Raw genomic sequence first — 17,319 nt, forward strand, 5'->3', positions numbered from 1 at the left:
AGAGCTCCCAGAAAACCTCCACCCTTGAAGCAATTTTATACTGTAGAGACCCTCCTAAGATATATCTATATGCAGTTTACAATAACATTGTGGTTCAGCAAACTGAAAACTGTGATGGCCTACACATATTATCTGTCAACCAGGTCAAATATAGTCCTAGAATCTGTCACTAACTACATTAAATGAAGGATTTGGGGTGTTTTTAGTTGTTGGCTCACAGCAAAAATGAGCCAACAACTGAGTAAAGAAAAGTCAGTTCTCAGTCACCTTGTACAGGTTTATAATCTTTTTTTATTGGGGACTTGAGAAGGACACGCTCAACCATCTTCTATCACACTAATGCATATTTCGCCAGCCGCAGTGTTTAATACGACCATCCCTCTATTGATCACAAGTGCTTTTTGACCGGCCGGCTCTTGCGACAGAGGTAAATCATGACCCAATTCCATTCCATTAGCAAAAGTACTTTTGAACAACACACTCAGCCACGGGATCGAAATAGGCTCTGATTAGGCGCTATGAATCACTGGCTCGCTGACACATGCACCCGTAAAGGCACACATTACCCATATAGCTCGTTAGGAGGGTATGTGGGATTCAATGCTAAGAGAAGGGCTCATAGTGGTACCTGACGGTAAGGGTTTGTGGTGACACCATTAGCTCTGGATGCAGATTTAGAAGCCACCAGCTGCTGCTGCTCCTCCACCCAGCGGCCCATATCAGGGTTGGGGAGCTTGGGCCCCCTTCGTCTGAGGGTCTGTGGGGTCCTTTGAGGCGTCCTGGGGCTGCGCGGGCTCTGAGGAGTGTGGCTTTGATCCAGAGCCTCCCTCGAAGCCCTGTCTCCTCGCTTTGCTTCAATTTGTCCAAACAGTGAGCCAGTGCTGAGGCTGGCTTCAAAAGAAGGCTTGGCTAATGCCTGACCCCGGCTCAGAGCCACATGGATGGCCTCTTGCTTGAGCTGGTACAGGTTTGTACCGCAGGCTCCACACTCCCCCTGATCTCTTTCTCTGAAGTCTGTGGTGGACCGACTATGGACCCGGAGGTTTTCATGAAGAAATGCTGACAGGTCACTCAAGTCCTGCACAAGTGAGAGAACATAGCAACAGGAGTTACAGACAGGAAAATACCTTTGCTGTTTATAGTACCTTTTTATTATTGCACAACACTCGCCTGTAATTGACTGACAAAATAAGATAAGTCGAGCGCAATCTTCACGTTAGGACACAGTAACAGTCTAATCTGGTCTGTTTGATATCTGGCTGTATGAATGATCACTGAGTATATGAGAACAGAGTCATGGGAAGCCACTTTCTACATGGAGGTATTGATTAACACTGTCTTTATGATCCTTAACAGCCCAGTGAAAAAAACTGTGTTTACTGCATCTCACAAGTGGATGGAACATGTCATAAATCTCAGTTCACTGGAAATTCTCGGAGACTAGCATGTCATCCTGGAAGAATGGCTTTTTTTGTCTGAAACAAAACAGGAAAAGTGAGACGTCAGCGTTTGTGTGTCTTTTTTCAGCCAATATTAGCATTTTGCTGAATGTCATGTCATCACTGTGTTACTGTAATAGACAGCTGCTATCTGGATTGGATGTAAAAAATCCAATTTAATTTGGAAAAATCTGACAACAGGAGGTTAGAACAAGTAAAATCGTGTTACTTTAAAACAGAGATTTTGACACCTGAGGTTCAGGTCTGGTCCCGGCTGTCACAGCTAACAAGAAGGAATCAAAAACCATCATCTTGTTTTTCATTCCGAGAAAGACGTCCTGTGTCACACACACAGCAGCATCCAGCACGCACTATCCGCTGTTTTCCAAACTCCTTCCCTCCTACACACTACAATGACCGATGTTCCCTCACAGGAGTTCAACAGGAGCTCATAAATGTTGCAAAATTTCACTCAAAGCCTAAACGTGCTGAAACAGCTGGTGCTAAATAAACTTCCCCCGTAAATAATATATAGGGATAATAATCCTGATGTATCAAAGAGGCAAAAATAAGCCAAACTGAATTTCAGGTTAGACTGATGACAGATAGAGTATAAGGTGCTGCAGAGACAGCAGCAACTCCATCTTAACAGATGACGTTATACACCCATGATGCTACTGAGAAATCACGCTTGGATCAATAAACCTGCGAGCAGCTAGATCTGGCTTATCAGATTTCTACTGCCCACGTCTGTGGCCGCACGGTGCCTCCCATCTTCCTCCTGCTCTCCCTGTGGTCTCTAAAAACATGACACGCCCCATCCCACTTAAGAGGACAAAAATAAATAGCCTTCCCTCAATGGAGAGAACTGTGGAGATGACACAGGGATGTCGCCATGAAATATTCATGGCCATTTAAAACCACTGGCGCAGGAATGTCACTGGTTTACTTTGGCGTTCGAGTCCGAATGATGGATTTTGGTGGTGATGAATGTGCAAACGTGCACGCTTCTAAAAGGCAGCACTGAAGGTCCCACATGAGCCTTAGAACACTTGTTAAGCATCACCACTATATGCCTCAAAAGGAACTACCGATAAACTACCTACTAGTTTATCGGCCCACGCTGAAGCATTCATGTCTGCTTTTAACATTTTTCATGCATATTTATTCTTTCAATTCACAATATTCATATCCAAAGAGGTTATTTGAGAGGAAAAAGCAAGTTTGTGAATACTTTTGTCACTAAATTGCATCACAAAAAATATGAATGTGCATTTCTTTTAATTAATGTAACAAATATAGACCAGTACCACCTGCTGATAAGCATCCATATGCATTCAGCTTCATATTTCATTTCAGTTACGTGTTGTCTGTTGAGTCCAAACACGATATTATTACTGTAATTATATAGACTGCTTCGAAAGCACACGGCTGCACTGTACATGCCACTTGATCCCCTTTCCATCACAGCATCATTGTCACTGACCTTGCAGGAGAAGTGATGGTGAACAGCCAGGCTAAGGGCTTGTTTCTTCAGAGCAACAAGGGTCGCTGAGCACTTCTCGCAACGAGCAACTTTCCGATCGGACCTCCCAAAGCCGGGATTCGCCGACATGGAGCCTCCTCTACATATAGTCCTAAAGGACATGGTTGTCCGGATGCGGTCTCCTACAGATCCAGGGAGGGACTTGTAAGACGGGACATCGTCTGCTCTCTGGCACATATTCCGATATGGGTCGCCCCTGGACCCTCCGGCACCCACAGGAGAGGGGCGCTCCTTGGGCTGGCGGTCCTTTCCTGCGGAAAAGCCGGCGGTCTCAAAGTGATGCTGCACTTCTGTGCTCTGAGAAATAAATCATGATAAATAAGGATGTATGTGGGCTTTGGCAGGGGGAAATTAAATATCAATCGACTTGGACTACTGTAACCACACCCAAATGTTTTGTTTTTTCTAGTGCAACAGTACTCTCAAGAAACTCTAAACCCCCACAAATGCTAACAAATTTTGCCCAAAACGAACAAATCTGACTTACCCAGAGACCTCCTCTGATCGAGGCTGGAAACCCCTCTCTTCCTCTTCCAGTCAGAGATGACATGACAACTTGTAAATATTTAAAAAGATATCCGAACAAAGGCGGGGGGCATTTTCTGTTTATTGTTGCCAATCCTCGGGGACCTGGTGCAAAAATATCCACTCACGTGAACGCCTAAAAAAACAAACTACAACAAGCTGAAATGCTGGGCACAGTCTCTAAGAGGTGGAGTGATGGCAGTGGCACAGTGGAGAAGGAGTGAGAGCGCACGGGAGAACACTTCATGAAGTCACTTGGCTATTTATTATAAGCTCCTCAGGGAGGCAGCACGGAGCAACTGCTCGGAGAAACCTTTAAAACAGGAGCAGGCGGCTGAGTGTTTGAATTTCTTGACGTGATTCATGTCCTACATACTGTCGCTGTCCCGCAAATGTCACTGCACCTTCTTACAACGGAACAGTCTGACAACATGCCTGAATAGACGTGTGGGCATGCGGAAATATCTATCCACATTATTCTTACAATGTGTGCACCATCTTGCTGGAAAAACTCAGGGAACGTGCCAGCTTCAGTGCATAAAGAGGGAAACACATCATCATGTAGCAATTTCAAATATCCAGTGGCCTTGAGGTTTCCATTGATGAAGAATGGACCCACTATCGTTGTACCCCATATACCACACCAAACCATCACTTTTGTTGTTCCAACAGTCTTGGAGGGATCCATCCAATGTGGGTTAGTGTCAGACCAATAGCGGTGGTTTTGTTTGTTAACTTCACCATTCACATAAAAGTTTGCCTCATCACTGAACAAAATCTTCTGCGTGAACTGAGGGTCCTGTTCCAATTTTTGTTTTGCCCATTCTGCAAATTCTGTGCGCCGATCTGGGTCATCCTCGCTGAGATGCTGCAGTAGCTGGAGTTTGTAAGGGTGCCATTTGTGAGTAGCTAATATCCGCCGAAGGGATGTTCGACTAATGCCACTCTCCAGTGACATGCGGCGAGTGCTACGCTGTGGGCTCTTGCTGAATGAAGCTAGGACAGCCACTGATGTTTCTTCATTAGTGACAGTTTTCTTGCGTCCACATTTTGGCAAATCCAACACTGAACCAGTTTCACGAAACTTAGCAAGCAGTTTGCTAACTGTAGCATGGGAGATGGGTGGTCTCGTAGGGTGTCTTGCAGTGAAATCTGCTGCAATGACCCGGTTACTGCGTTCACCAGATATCAACATGATTTCGATCCGCTCCTCACGTGTTAACCTCTTCGACATGTCAATGGCTGTGAACAAAGAGAAACTTGTAAATAACTCATGGAAGAATAAAGTTATGTTGAAACCAAGCACACCATTGTTTTTCTTGTGACATTACCAATAAGTTTGATGTGTCACATGGCCCTCTTCCTATTGAAAAAACAAAAGTTGTATCCAAGATGGCCGACTTCTAAATGGCCACCATGGTCACCACCCATCTTGAGGAGTTTGCCCCCTCACATATACTAATGTGCCACAAACAGGACTTTAATATCACCAACCATTCCCATGTTATTACGGTGTATCCATATAAATGGCCCACCCTGTATTAATAATGAGCGTCTCCATCTCAACTGCTCAAATGTCAACACAAACTACCTTTTTAAATGTAACCAATCGGGTTAGAAACCCAAGGACTTGAAAAGCTAATTCCCTCTGGAACTTTAATTTCAGTGATCACCAGGATCTAAAAAGCTGTATGTGCAAAAACTAAAGTTTTTCAGGCGTACAGTCATGACTTTTCCAGATGAACTATATGCACAATTCTGAAAACTACAAAATACAGTTACAGTAATTTTGTTATTTTTCATTAATTTTACATATAAATGTGTGTTGTGATAGATATGGCATTGTGTGGGACGTATTGTAAGCATTCAGCATTTGGGTATTTGGAGCTCTTAGTTCTGGTATTGAAGGCGTGTTTAGTCTTGTTACGTTTTGTTATCTGGTCTCTGTTGGTGTTCAGTACTGTTTAGATCCAAATCGCTAAGTTAATCGAGCCTTCCCTGTGTCCTGCTGTGTATTGTTCAGTCTTCTTATCTGGATCTTCTTATCTTACCGAATTTCCCAGAGGAACCCACCCGAGGGATTAATAAAGTTTTATCTTATCTTATCTGTTTGTGATTCCTTGCTTAGTTGTTTCCTGTTTTATTTTGACAGCGGTTATTCTCCGTGTCTTATGTTAACTTCCCCCTCTGACTCATTAGGTTAATCCAGATACAATCTTCTAAACGAATTATTATTTGATTCGTAGCCACGATTTAGTTTTCTTTCATTTTGAAAAATATCAGTTTACCATTTATTAATGACATTAACTGTAATGCCCTTCACAGTTTGACAATGCCAGGTATCAAAACAAAGAGGTACGTCATCTTACGTCTTTAGACTGAAAACAAAGAGATTTTAAAAGTTTGGAAGTTTAGATGTGACTTTCTATCGCAAAAACATAAATCTCAAACCTAAGGTAACTCCGATGATGTAACCAAGGCTGAGCTTTGCGGCCACTGAAGCTCTTTATGTGAAATCGGTGTGCGCTGCTTTAAATGAGTATAACAAAGAGTTGGCAAATCACCAAAGTGCTTTCCAGAAGAGTCCACGGAGTTATGTGTTGTTTAGAAGTGCATGAACATTTTCAACATCAACTCTGAAAACTCTACAATTGACAGATATAACAAAAAGGAATTTTTAAACAGCTGTTTTCGTTACACGGAAGAGCGATAACGCGTATTCAGAAAGACGTGTCGGCGTAGTTAAACGATATCACATTTGTGCCTCTTCTTGGATTTTAGAAAATTGAAAAAGGGGCGAGAAGAGAGATATCTTTGTACTGCATTGTTTCTAGCTTACCGATATTGATTATTAGCGTTGCACATTACGCAACGTGTGCCTTTATTCTACTGTCCTGACCTGTCTTAAACTCACTACCCAGTTAAACAGCCCTCTGTAAAATGCGTTTTGTTAAATAAGGATAAACTAACTAATAACGTTCGCGCTCTTTACTGGAACCATCTTTTCGTGTACTATCTGTCCCGGTGTTCTGACACAACAATGGTTTCTGAAAGGAACGTTTAGCTGCAGTGACAGATGGCCACAGGCTACATAACCAAGCTGCGCCTCTCTCTGGGCAGTTACGGTAGGAGACGACTCCTCCCCCACACAGCAGGCTCGCGCAGCTCTGTGCCGGCAAAGGATTGGTTGTACAGCGGGTGCCGTTTGGCGCAGTTTTGAGCTACATCCGTTAACAAAGGGCGTCCATTTATTTATTTCCCGTCTTATTTTAGCGCGTTCGCCGTCAAACATTCACCATGAGCACAATTAACGTCAAAAAGCTTAAAGTTAACGAGCTCAAAGACGAGCTGAAAAAGCGTAATCTTTCGGACAAGGGGCTGAAGGCCGAGCTGATGGACCGCCTGCAGGCCGCGCTGGACGAGGAGGCCCTCGCTTCTCCGCAGGAGCAGGCAGCTGAGGCGGATGACGGTTTCGAGCAGGCCGCCGACCAAGAGGGTATGGCAGAGGAGGAAGAAGGAGAGGGGGAGGGAGAAGGCCCCATTGAAGAAAGCATGGAGGCCAACGAGGAGGAAGAGCCGGAGAGTGGGGGCGACGGCAATGGCGTTGCCGTGGACGAAGAAATGGGCGAGGGAGAAGAGGAAGGAGACGAGGACGATGAGATGGACCCCATGCTCAAGGGAGACGTGGACGACATGGAGAAAATAGATACGGAAGACGGTGAGCCGGGAGAGCAGGCTGCCGAGGGTGAGTCGACAGAATCGCTTATGTAAATGCGGCTGGTTGGATGTGTCGGGTTTTTTTGAGAAAGCGCTAGCGGTGAGGAAATGATTAAATTTGAATGCGCTGCCGCACAGCAGAGCGTCCATGTTGAGAGAGAGAGAGAGAGCGTGACCTCACTACTAAGCTAGCCAGCGTTAGCACCGGTCTGCAGCTTGGTTAGCAGTCGTGTCGTGACCTTAAGTAGCCACAGTCCAGCCTACTAAAGAGACCTTTAGCGTCACATTGAGAGACGTCGACTAAAATTACTAAAGCGGCTCTATTAAGAAATCTGCTACCGAATTTAGCTTAGTCTGGATTTAAGTTTCGGTTTGGTTAGCGTGTTAGCTTGCCAGCTAGCGTCAGTTTCTTTGTGTCTGTTGTGCAGCGCCAACTAGCTGTTCAACCGGTTAGCTAATTCAGAGGTTCCCGTTGTTCCAGCTGGGGGCGTTGGAGAACATTTGCTTTCACATCCCATTTTAGAATGGATTGACGTGAAAACACAATGTTAGAAATGGCCACTGCAGTGGGCTGTCTTGCCACCCTTTCCGCCTTAATTGTACTGACATCGTGTTTTAGGGTCGTGGGCGTTTGCCTTTAAAGGTTGCCGGGAACATCTGAATTAGCTAATCCCAAGATGTGCTGAGAAAAAGAAGGGCGCCGCACTGCTTGTTTAGGTAGGACGTGGGTAGTTTTTTTTTTTTTTCGTGGTTTTTATAGATAGTGTTGGATGGTCATAGAAATTATGAATCTAGGCAATTCAGTGCAATGTCTCGGGGAGGGGGGTGTAAATCAAGGTCTAAGTAGGCTTTCCCGTTTCCCTGCATGATGCATTTGTCCCTGGCAGCAGTAGATTTGCCCTCCTTTTAATGAAATAGATTTGTATCAAAAGCAGTATCTTTTAAGCCCTTTACTGCAGGATAGTAACACTTATTAGAGACTTGTTTATCCAGCCCCATTCACAATGTTTATACGGGCCAGCTTATATTGTAATTACTACCTGGTCTTTCAAAGCTGTTACAGTTTCCACAGTATGATTGTCTTGTTTTAAGTGTAACGATGAGGTGTTGCCTCCAAGTAACCTTAATACAAATGATAATGGTCGACACACAATGTAACTAATGAACGGGCTTTGTGGGCCAGAACCCCACTGCCAGTCCGACCTCTCTCTCCCAGAAAAAGGAGCACCTCATTCTATATCTTTGTTCTATTTTCAAAGGGGATGCGGACAAAGACACGAATGCTGATCAGAAGAATAAGAAGGGTGTTAAGAGACGCCGGGAGGAACATGGAAGGGGCTACTTTGAATTTATTGAAGAGAACAAATACAGCTGGTAAGGATGGGACAGAGCGAAAATGGCCTTCAGCATCCCTGAAGCGCCATCTATAGCTTTGTTGAATTGTATTGGCTTTAAGTGCCAATGCACATAACTAGCAAGAGGAAAACCCTCATTTTTTTCAAGTATTATACTACTTGTAACATTATTTTCACACACATGCTTTGAGGGTCATCCCTGACTACTTAAAGAACCTTACCATTTACCTTTTTACAGTGCCCACTCACACTGTTTCTTTAATCGACTGCATTCTGTAGCAGAAGTGCATCTATCAAGTCTCTATGAATTCTCACACCTGTTCCTTATGCCAAGTACTGTTTTGGAAAGCCTGTTGTGTCCCCAAGGTGAAACAAGGCTGCTCAAAGGGGAACCCAGAGGAACGTAGCAGATGTGCAATTTTCAGTGGATGGGTGGGTGGGTGGGGAGAAACTAGCTCGGATTTGTGGAAGAAGGGGTCCACTGCCGCAGGGTAGCAAAAAGAAAAAAGAAAGAAAGCCTCCAACGTCTGTTTGGAACGTCCACGGAGAAGCTCGCTATTGACCGTCCATCGTTACGCCTCGCAATGGTCTATTCTTTTTTCTTTTTTCGTTTTGTTTTTTATTTCACTGGTTGTATGATGTCGAAATGCTATTTCTGTCTCATGTATCATGTCCTGTGTGTGTGTCTGTGTTTTCATGGTGTGGGTGTGTGTGCATTTGAAAGGTTCTCTTTCTACCCCTGCTAGGTGACATCATGCATGGGGTGTGTGTGTGTATCTTGGTCAGTGTTTTGTTTTCATTGCGATGTCGATGCACTAAGGATCAACAGGCATATAATGGAATAACTTTTTAAAAATTATTATTTTGGGAGAACCCTCGTCATGAATGTTTAGGCCAGGGCGGCAGAACTATTAGCACACCGAAGTATTGCTGCTCCATCACTTTTCCCTGAACAGCCAACTACTTTAGTGCAAGGGTCCATTTTTTTCCAAATGTCCAGTGTTTGCCTTTTCACCCCCAGTTAAACCTTCAGAGCTTAGCTCTATGTAGACGACAACAAGTTCCACCTCAGGCACTGTGTTGTCCACCAGCACCGTAAATCTCCCCACGGCAGCTGTTTGTACGGCATTCTGGGCTCTTTGGGGACAGTTGTGACACATCGAGGTGTAGATAAGAAAGGAGTGATGAGCCCTGCAGTGGTTTCCTTCTCCTAAATGATTAGGAGTTGCACCATAGTTGGATGATGTCAGGTGAAGTGATGCTAAAGCATCATCCTTAATATTTAGAGATTCCTGAACTACAGAGTTGGTAAGTTGCTGTAGTTTTGACTACACTGATTTCTCTTAAAACATGCTTACAATGTATTCTGCTTAGCGACACAGTCAAAAGTTAGTGGTGACCTTTTCATCTAGAAGTCCACACGGGAGGTTAAATATAACTTGCCCCATATCAGTTCTGGAGGCACAAACACGCACTTATCTGACAGTGGAGAGGTCTGCTTGTAGTTTATCACTGTGACTCTCACATAGCCTTGCATACTAGAACAGGTGGACGTGCTTCTCTCTGTGTATCTTTCACATTTTAGATTTCGCTGGATTCTGCAAGGTAAGTGTCTGCTGAGGCCTACAATACAGCCAACATCCAGAAAGTCTGGAGGCTTGCTCAGTTATTTGGCTTCCCCTCTGTTTCTTCTCTTCTGTCTACCTAAAATATTCTTCACCAAGTGGTACCCAAGGCATCTATATTTTCCATGCAGTTAAAGTGACGCAAACCTTCTTATACTGACTCTTGGTATCTGTTTTCAGTGCCTCGTCCAAGTCACCTGTTCCCCCGTTGGAGGAAGAAGACGAAGATAATGATGACACAAAAGTCTGCCTGGATAGCTGTATGTTTGCTACTTTTGTACAGGATGTTTTCTTTTTTTAGACTTGTCAGCTTCCTTCTGTAAATGACTCCTTAGAAACATTCCTGGAAAACGGCTTCAGAATTCAGAAAAGCATGTTCTAATGGACAAATGTAGACGTGTGTTTTCAAAGTATTGCATTATATTTGATGATTAACTTCAATGTCACATTTTCAACATAACTGAATCGTGCATAACATGGTAGGCACAAGCCGTCTCAGCTTTCTTACGCGTTGCTCTGAGTTGTGGCGTTGCCAGGTAACGCTGGCACGGCCCATATGCCAGTGTTCATTTCCTAAAGTCTTATAAAAGTGCCTGGTTAATAGGAACCCGTCTAATGGGCCAGTTGTCTTCTCCGTGGTGGTTGTAGTATTCGCAGTATTCTCCTGAAACACGACCTGTACATCAGTGCTGGTGTAGTCATCAAAACGTTTTGGGTTTTTCCTCCCCAGATGTTGAGTTAACCAACAGCAGTGTGGTTAGTAAAATGAGTATTCACTTTACCTGACTAGTTTTTCTGCTACCTACTAATGAAGGCAGCAGAGGTGATCTAGCTGACCAGTCCCTCCATCCTCGGGATGTACAAATGTGTACAGTCTTGTCCAAGAGTCATGTCTCAATTTGTACTTTTTCTGCCCGTTTAGACAACTCTGACCTGCACTTTAAGGTGTCACGGGACCGCTACAGCGCCTCATCTCTCACGATGGAGAGCTTTGCTTACCTGTGGTCCGGGGGAAAGGCTACATACGGTGTGAACAAAGGCAAAGCCTGCTTTGAGATGAAGGTACGGTAATGATGCTCACATCTTGCACAAATCTCTGAATGGCTGTATGTGCTGAAGGCACACTAGTCTCAGTGAGGTCAGTGGAAACGAGTGGTAATGCTTTTCTGTGTGTGCAGATCACTGAGAAGATTCCAGTGAAGCATATTTCCAGCAAGAACATGGAGATTCATGACGTCCAAGTCGGATGGTCCCTGGAAACGGGCACGCTGCTGCTGGGTCAGTGCAATGCTTGCCACAACTCTGTAAACACCACACTGACTCAGTGTTGGTGGAGCCAGCTGTAACTTTCCATTTTACTCATGGCACAATGCATTCCCAGGATCACTGGATGTACTGATGTGCTTTAATGTTTTGGCCTCTGTATATTTAAAAGACTGTGCCAGCAGCTATTTGCTGTGACTCATACAGGCTGAATACCGCTGGGTTAAACATTTACATCAGTTCAGCCCATCAGATGGTGAACCTTGTATTAAAACACAAACAAACCTAACTGTACTGGGTGTATCCATTTGCATGAAGGTCGGCCAAACGAGGCGTGTCTCTAGGGGTCCCTCTGGTGGCCAGTTGGCTTCATGACATGTTTGTACAAAATGGCTTCAGCTCTGGCTGCGTCACAGCAGCGCTGCGTGGCCTAGTGCCAGCACAAATGATTCACACACCAGCTCCACTCTGTGTCTTAATCCAGAAGTGTTATGTCATGTGTTTAGGTGAGGAAGAGCATTCCTATGCCTACTCCGGAAAAGCCAAGAAAACCACCAACTGTGTGACCGAGGAGTTTGGAGAGACCTACGAGGAGAATGATGTCATCTGCTGTCTTATTGTAAGATATGAGATTGATTGCTGCTGCTGGTGTTGTTTGTTTTTAATTTCCCCCTTTGTGTGCAGATAAACTGGAAGAATAGTAACGTATGGAAGAGGCAAAGAGAGTTAAACAGAATCATGAGAGTATTAGTTTGACACGTTTGTCTTTTTCCCTTTCTGCTGAGGCAAATAAATGTGTTTTTGTTACACACAAAAGCTGGAGTGTTGCTCTATTCATGCAGGACTTTGAAGGTGAGGAGGTGGTGCTGTCCTACTCCAAGAACGGAGGTGAGCCAGCTGTCGCTTTCCAAGTCGGCAAGGACTCCCTGAACGGCCAGGCCCTTTTCCCCCACGTCATCTGCCGCAACTGCGCTGTGGAGTTCAACTTTGGCCAGCTGGAGACGCCATATTTCCCCCAGCCGCAGGGCTACAGCTTCCTGCAGCAGATTGCTGTCAGTGATCGAGTCCGTGCACTCAAAGGGCCGCAGACCAAGGCTGACTGTGAGGTGAGTATAAGAGTTTTGGAGCATTTCTCATTCATGAATGCAAAAGTGCAACGCTGCGGTATTGAAGTTCTCCATATAGTGATCTCAATTTTCTCTCGTTGTCCAGATCATAGTCATGGTTGGTCTGCCGGGCTCAGGGAAGACCACGTGGGTGAATAAGCATATCCAAGAGAACCCTGGGAAGTACTACATCCTGGGCAGTGACACGATTGTGGAAAAGATGATGGTCAGTACTCAGACCAACGTTACAGCGTCCCAGAAATAGTTGCTGCTTCTCCCTGTTGGTAGAAAAATGCTCTTTTCTTCTTTCATGCAGATTGGCAGCATGAAGCGTCAGTCCAAGGACATCACGAAGTTGACCGCCATTTCCCAGCGTGCACCGCTCTTCTTGGGAAAATTCATTGAGATTGCTGCTCGCAAGAAGAGGAACTACATCCTGGACCATGTAAGTGGCTCTTGCTGAGTGTGGTCACAACCATGTATTTGATGATAGATTGATCAAATAAGCCTCTTCTTTGTCTTTGCAGACCAACCTGTCTGCTCCGGGCCAGAAGAGGAAGATGTGTTTGTTCGCAGGCTTCCAACGCAAGGCTGTCGTCGTCTGCCCGTCTGATGAAGACTACAAGCAGAGAGTCCAGAAGAAAGTTGAGACTGATGGCAAGGAAGTGCCTGAGCATGCTTTACTCAAAATGAAAGGTAAAAGCATTAACGTTGTCTTTACCCTGTTACAGTCCATCACACACTTGGACAGAAGCTATTCCTGGGTGCTGTTTCTCTTATTGAATCCCTGATCGTTTCCGTTCCATTACAGGCTTCTTCTCTCTACCCGAGGAGGGCGAGAGCTTCAATGAGGTCATCTATGCCGAGCTGCAGAAAGATGATGCTGCCAAGCTCCTGGAGCAGTACAAAGAGGAAAGCAAGACGGCTCTGCCTGCCGAGAAAAAGCCCAACCAGGGGAGCACGACGCCTAAACAGCGCGGTGGACAGCGCGGTGCTGGACGTGGAGGCAAAAACCAGTTTGCCCGTGGTGGCGGACCTGGGCAGAGAGGTGGCAGCCGTGGAGGCTTCCAGAACAGAGGCAACTTCAGAGGAGGTGGGATTGATGGGTGGAAAATGAATGCTCCTTAACAGCACAGTTGATGCTCAAGCTTACCTTTACCCTGGTCTGTCTGCAGCTCCCGGGCCTCGCGGGGGTTTCAACCGTCCTCCTCGCGGCTTTCTGCCGCCCCCAGCCTTCAGAGGAGGATTCCCCAATCGTGGAAACTTTAACCGTGGTGGCGGCCCCATTCCTAGCCTGGGTGGATCCCCCAGGGGCGGCCCGATGAGGGGCAACATGGGACACAGAGGAGGACCCATGAGCAGAGGCGGTCCAGTGAACAGAGGGAACATGAGCAGAGGAGGCGGAGCTAGCATGGGTCGTGGTGGAAACAGGGGTCACCCCCATCAGGTTGGTTTCAAAATGACTCCTAATCAAATTATTGCTCCTCTGACATCCGTTGATGCATAATCAACTTTTTTTTTTCTTTGTTTTTCCTGCACAGTTTCAGCAGAGAGGGGGGGGGCGCGGCAACTTTGGCAACAAGAACAGCAACTATGGAGGCAACAGGAACGGCATGGATAAAGCCCAGGCCTTCAACCACAGCTGGCAGCAAGGGGTCAGTGTTTGTCAATCTGCCGTTTTGTAGCTGTTACACATAAATTATGGGAATGATCAAAGTGAAATGATGGTGTTAATGTGAAGTTCTGTTCTGTGCAGTTCTGGAACCAGAAGCCTTGGAGCCAGCAGTACCAGCCTGGATATTACTGAGACATTTGTTCTAACGGACTGGTGGGCGACACTGGGATCCACCGCTAGCCACGGAACATCATCCACTCCAACGTTTGCTTACTTTCCTTTAGAACCCACTTTTACTAATGATCGTAAAACTCACGACTGATAACGAGACTAAAGCTAAACGGAGCGACGACATTCCATCAGGAGACCAGGCAGCATGACTGTAACTGAAGCTTTATATATCGTCACACAGATGTACACAGTGTGGGTTCATCCTCATTCAGCCATCTTTTGTTGTTGTTGTATATTTTACCCTCCTCCACCTTTTTAAATGCTTTTAAAAACGATGTTTGTAATTTCAGGAACCAGAAACGATTAGTCAGCCCAGCAGGCTTTGAAGAGATTTTCTTTTTTCAGGGTTGTGCATTTTATCTGTGCTGTGGTTTTGTTTTGTTTTTCTTTTTGTATTACAAATTGTAAATATTTTTTTTTAATGCGTAGTTTGCATAAAGGTTTAAGGAACGGTGATGATTTGAATGGAACTTTGGCTTCTTTACAGGAAGCGCTGATAGCTGGTTAGACTGTACATGTCTTTAGAGTCCACTGTCAAACAGCCAGACTGAAGCAGTGAAATTACAGCTTTTCTTTTTGTTCCCACTATCAATCCTGTAACATAAACTCCATAGAGCTACAATAAACACATCGTTGGGTTTTTTACATTCTTCTCGGCTTGTGATTTTTGATTTGGTTCAAAGGTGTGTAAATGACCTTTGAACGGGCCGTGGCCTGGTTTGCTATCAGCCCTGCTAAACACCTCATTAGTTAATAAATAACCTCAAGTGTCTTGTCTTTGATATGTTGTTTCCGGTCCTTCAGCTATTCAGTACTTTTAATTTGAAAACGTGTTTTGGCCAAGCCATTTTTAAGGATAGAAGTAAGCCATTTTGGTCATACATTATGCTTTTTAAGGTCTTTTTTTTAAAAAAAAAATCAAAATTAGAGCACTGACGTCGCTTCATTCTCAGGAGATTGTTTGTTTCCTAGATTGTCTTGATTAACGGTTCCTTTTAGTGCAGTAGACTTCTGAGAAACGCCGAGCACTGACCAGTTATAAACGTCTCCACGGTAACGACTTCCCTTTTCTTCCTTGTACTGGTGATTCGTGTAAACCTCGCTCTTTCAATTTTGATGATGCCAGTTTAGCACAGAAAGTGGTTTTTAAAAGGAGGCCGGATTGCTCATTTTCACCAGCAAACCTAGAAAGGGCTACACAGTTTGATAACCAACCGCCCGTACCGACCTTTCAAACACTGACGGCGTCGTTTTGGGTTTGTTTTTTTTTTTAATGCTCTGGTGTTTGTGTTGGTGACTGTGTGGCCCAGCAATAACGGCAGCTCCACGTAAACCTGGCACCCAGCTCATGTTTGACACTAGATTGACTTTTTTAAAGTTACACTAGATCTGATCAATCCAACAGTTTCTTTCTTTAGATTTTGTTTTCGTTTGCCCGTCTTATTTAATAAACATGTAAATACTAAATGCATCACTAATTCAGCCATGCACGAATGTTCATGAATTAATAAATGTGTTGTGATAAAGAAAGTATTAGTTTGCCGCGTACTGCTGTGTGATGAACTATTTAAATGTCTGGAGAGTTTGTGACCTTTTTTTATTATACTGGATACATAAAATCTAGCAGAATGCAAGCTTTGGGTTTACGGTATAATCTATAATACAACAGACACTATATTTTTATCGCTTTGTGTTGCAGGTTGTATATCAGGTCTTTTATTAAACCAACAGTGCAAAAGCTCTGAGGCTTTTTCAGATTTGTTGTCTTTTCTATCTGACAGTTTTTAATATTTGTGTTTGAAAAATTGGGATTGTATTTTTTTTTTTGTCTCTATTAAAGTTAAAGAAGCTGGGATGCAGTGATCGTGTGTTTTGTTACAGTTCCTGTAAAATCTTTCCATGCTTTTCTTTAGAGATAAAAGAAAAAAAATCCCCGCTCGCCCTGTGGGCGGTCTATCCTTCAAGCTCGGGTCCTCTATCAGAGGCCTGGGAGCTTCAGGGTCCTGCAGTATCTCAGCTGTTCCTAGGACTGCGCTCTTCTGGACAGAGATCTCCGATGTTGTTCCCGGGATCTGCTGGAGCCACTGGGACCACCGTTACCTCAGATTATTGTAATGCCTTGTTTACCAGCTTGGACAAATCATCTCTTTCTCGCCTCCAAGCTATACAAACCACAGCGGCCAGGCTACTAACACGTTCTAGCAAGCGAGCTCACATTACTCACGTTTTATATTCTTTACATTGGCTCCCAATAGATTTTAGAATTTGTTTTAAAAAATTCACTGCTGCTCGTTGTCTTCGCTCACAGGCTCAGAGTTGGTTGGTTGTTCCCCGTACATGACTGAAGAGGAAAGGGGGCGGAGCCTTTCAGTCTGTGGCACCAAGGCTGTGGAACAGTTTACCACCATAACTACGTTTGGTTGACTCTGTGGAATCCTTTAAAAAAGCAGTTACAAACTTTATTGTTTAAACAGGCCTTCTGTTAATCAACACTTTATATTGTCTATTTTATTACTTAATGTTTTCTTTATTTTGACCTTTGTGTACAGCGCTTTGTGACTGCCTGTCTACGAAAAGCACTTAATAAATAAACCTGACTTACTTCACCCTCCACATCTTCTCCAGCTCTTCTCTGAGCCCTTGGTATTTCTCCAGCTTCTCGTGTTCCTTCTTTCTGATGTTGCTGTCACTGGGAACCGCTACATCGATCTCTACGGCCATCTTCTTCTGCTTGTCTACCACCACTATGTCCGGTTGGTTAGCCACCACCATTTTGTCTGTCAGGTATTCACTGAGCACGCGGTCGGTTGGGGCCATCTTCGTAATGTATTCGTGAATGTTCGTTGTCTCATCCTGGACCGTGGTGCTGACACTCACCAGTCCCCGGCCTCCTTCCT

At 44.6% G+C, this 17,319-nt stretch overlaps 2 protein-coding genes across 2 annotated transcripts in view; one reads left to right on the forward strand and one right to left on the reverse strand.

The window, feature by feature from the left end:
- Positions 1-3,708, reverse strand: part of LOC134643376 (kinesin-like protein KIF26B) — a 28,172-nt gene extending 24,464 nt beyond the window's left edge. The window contains exons 1-3 of the mRNA XM_063495710.1: positions 3,473-3,708; positions 2,926-3,282; positions 629-1,078 (exon numbers count right to left, since the gene is read on the reverse strand). Coding sequence (XP_063351780.1) covers positions 629-1,078; positions 2,926-3,282; positions 3,473-3,535 — 870 coding nt within the window. The 5' untranslated portion in view covers positions 3,536-3,708. The remainder of the gene's footprint in view (positions 1-628; positions 1,079-2,925; positions 3,283-3,472) is intronic.
- A 2,951-nt stretch (positions 3,709-6,659) lies between these two features.
- Positions 6,660-16,275, forward strand: hnrnpub (heterogeneous nuclear ribonucleoprotein Ub). Its single transcript, XM_063494621.1, has 14 exons — positions 6,660-7,255; positions 8,487-8,601; positions 10,388-10,467; positions 11,130-11,269; positions 11,386-11,485; positions 11,977-12,089; positions 12,313-12,576; positions 12,683-12,802; positions 12,893-13,021; positions 13,104-13,272; positions 13,388-13,669; positions 13,752-14,023; positions 14,118-14,231; positions 14,333-16,275. Exons 1-14 carry the CDS (start codon positions 6,808-6,810, stop codon positions 14,381-14,383), a joined length of 2,397 nt encoding a protein of 798 aa, XP_063350691.1. The 5' UTR covers positions 6,660-6,807; the 3' UTR covers positions 14,384-16,275.
- The last annotated feature ends 1,044 nt before the right edge of the window (positions 16,276-17,319 follow it).

Source organism: Pelmatolapia mariae, linkage group LG15 (assembly GCF_036321145.2).
Source record: "Pelmatolapia mariae isolate MD_Pm_ZW linkage group LG15, Pm_UMD_F_2, whole genome shotgun sequence".
Lineage (NCBI taxonomy): Eukaryota > Metazoa > Chordata > Actinopteri > Cichliformes > Cichlidae > Pelmatolapia > Pelmatolapia mariae.

Coding starts and splice junctions, on each gene's coding strand:
- hnrnpub (XM_063494621.1), top strand. CDS start 6,808: ATGAGCACAATTAACGTCAAAAAGCTTAAAGTTAACGAGCTCAAAGAC. Junction 8,602..10,387: donor GAAGAGAACAAATACAGCTG/GTAAGGATGGGA, acceptor ATCTGTTTTCAG/TGCCTCGTCCAAGTCACCTG. Junction 11,486..11,976: donor AACGGGCACGCTGCTGCTGG/GTCAGTGCAATG, acceptor TCATGTGTTTAG/GTGAGGAAGAGCATTCCTAT.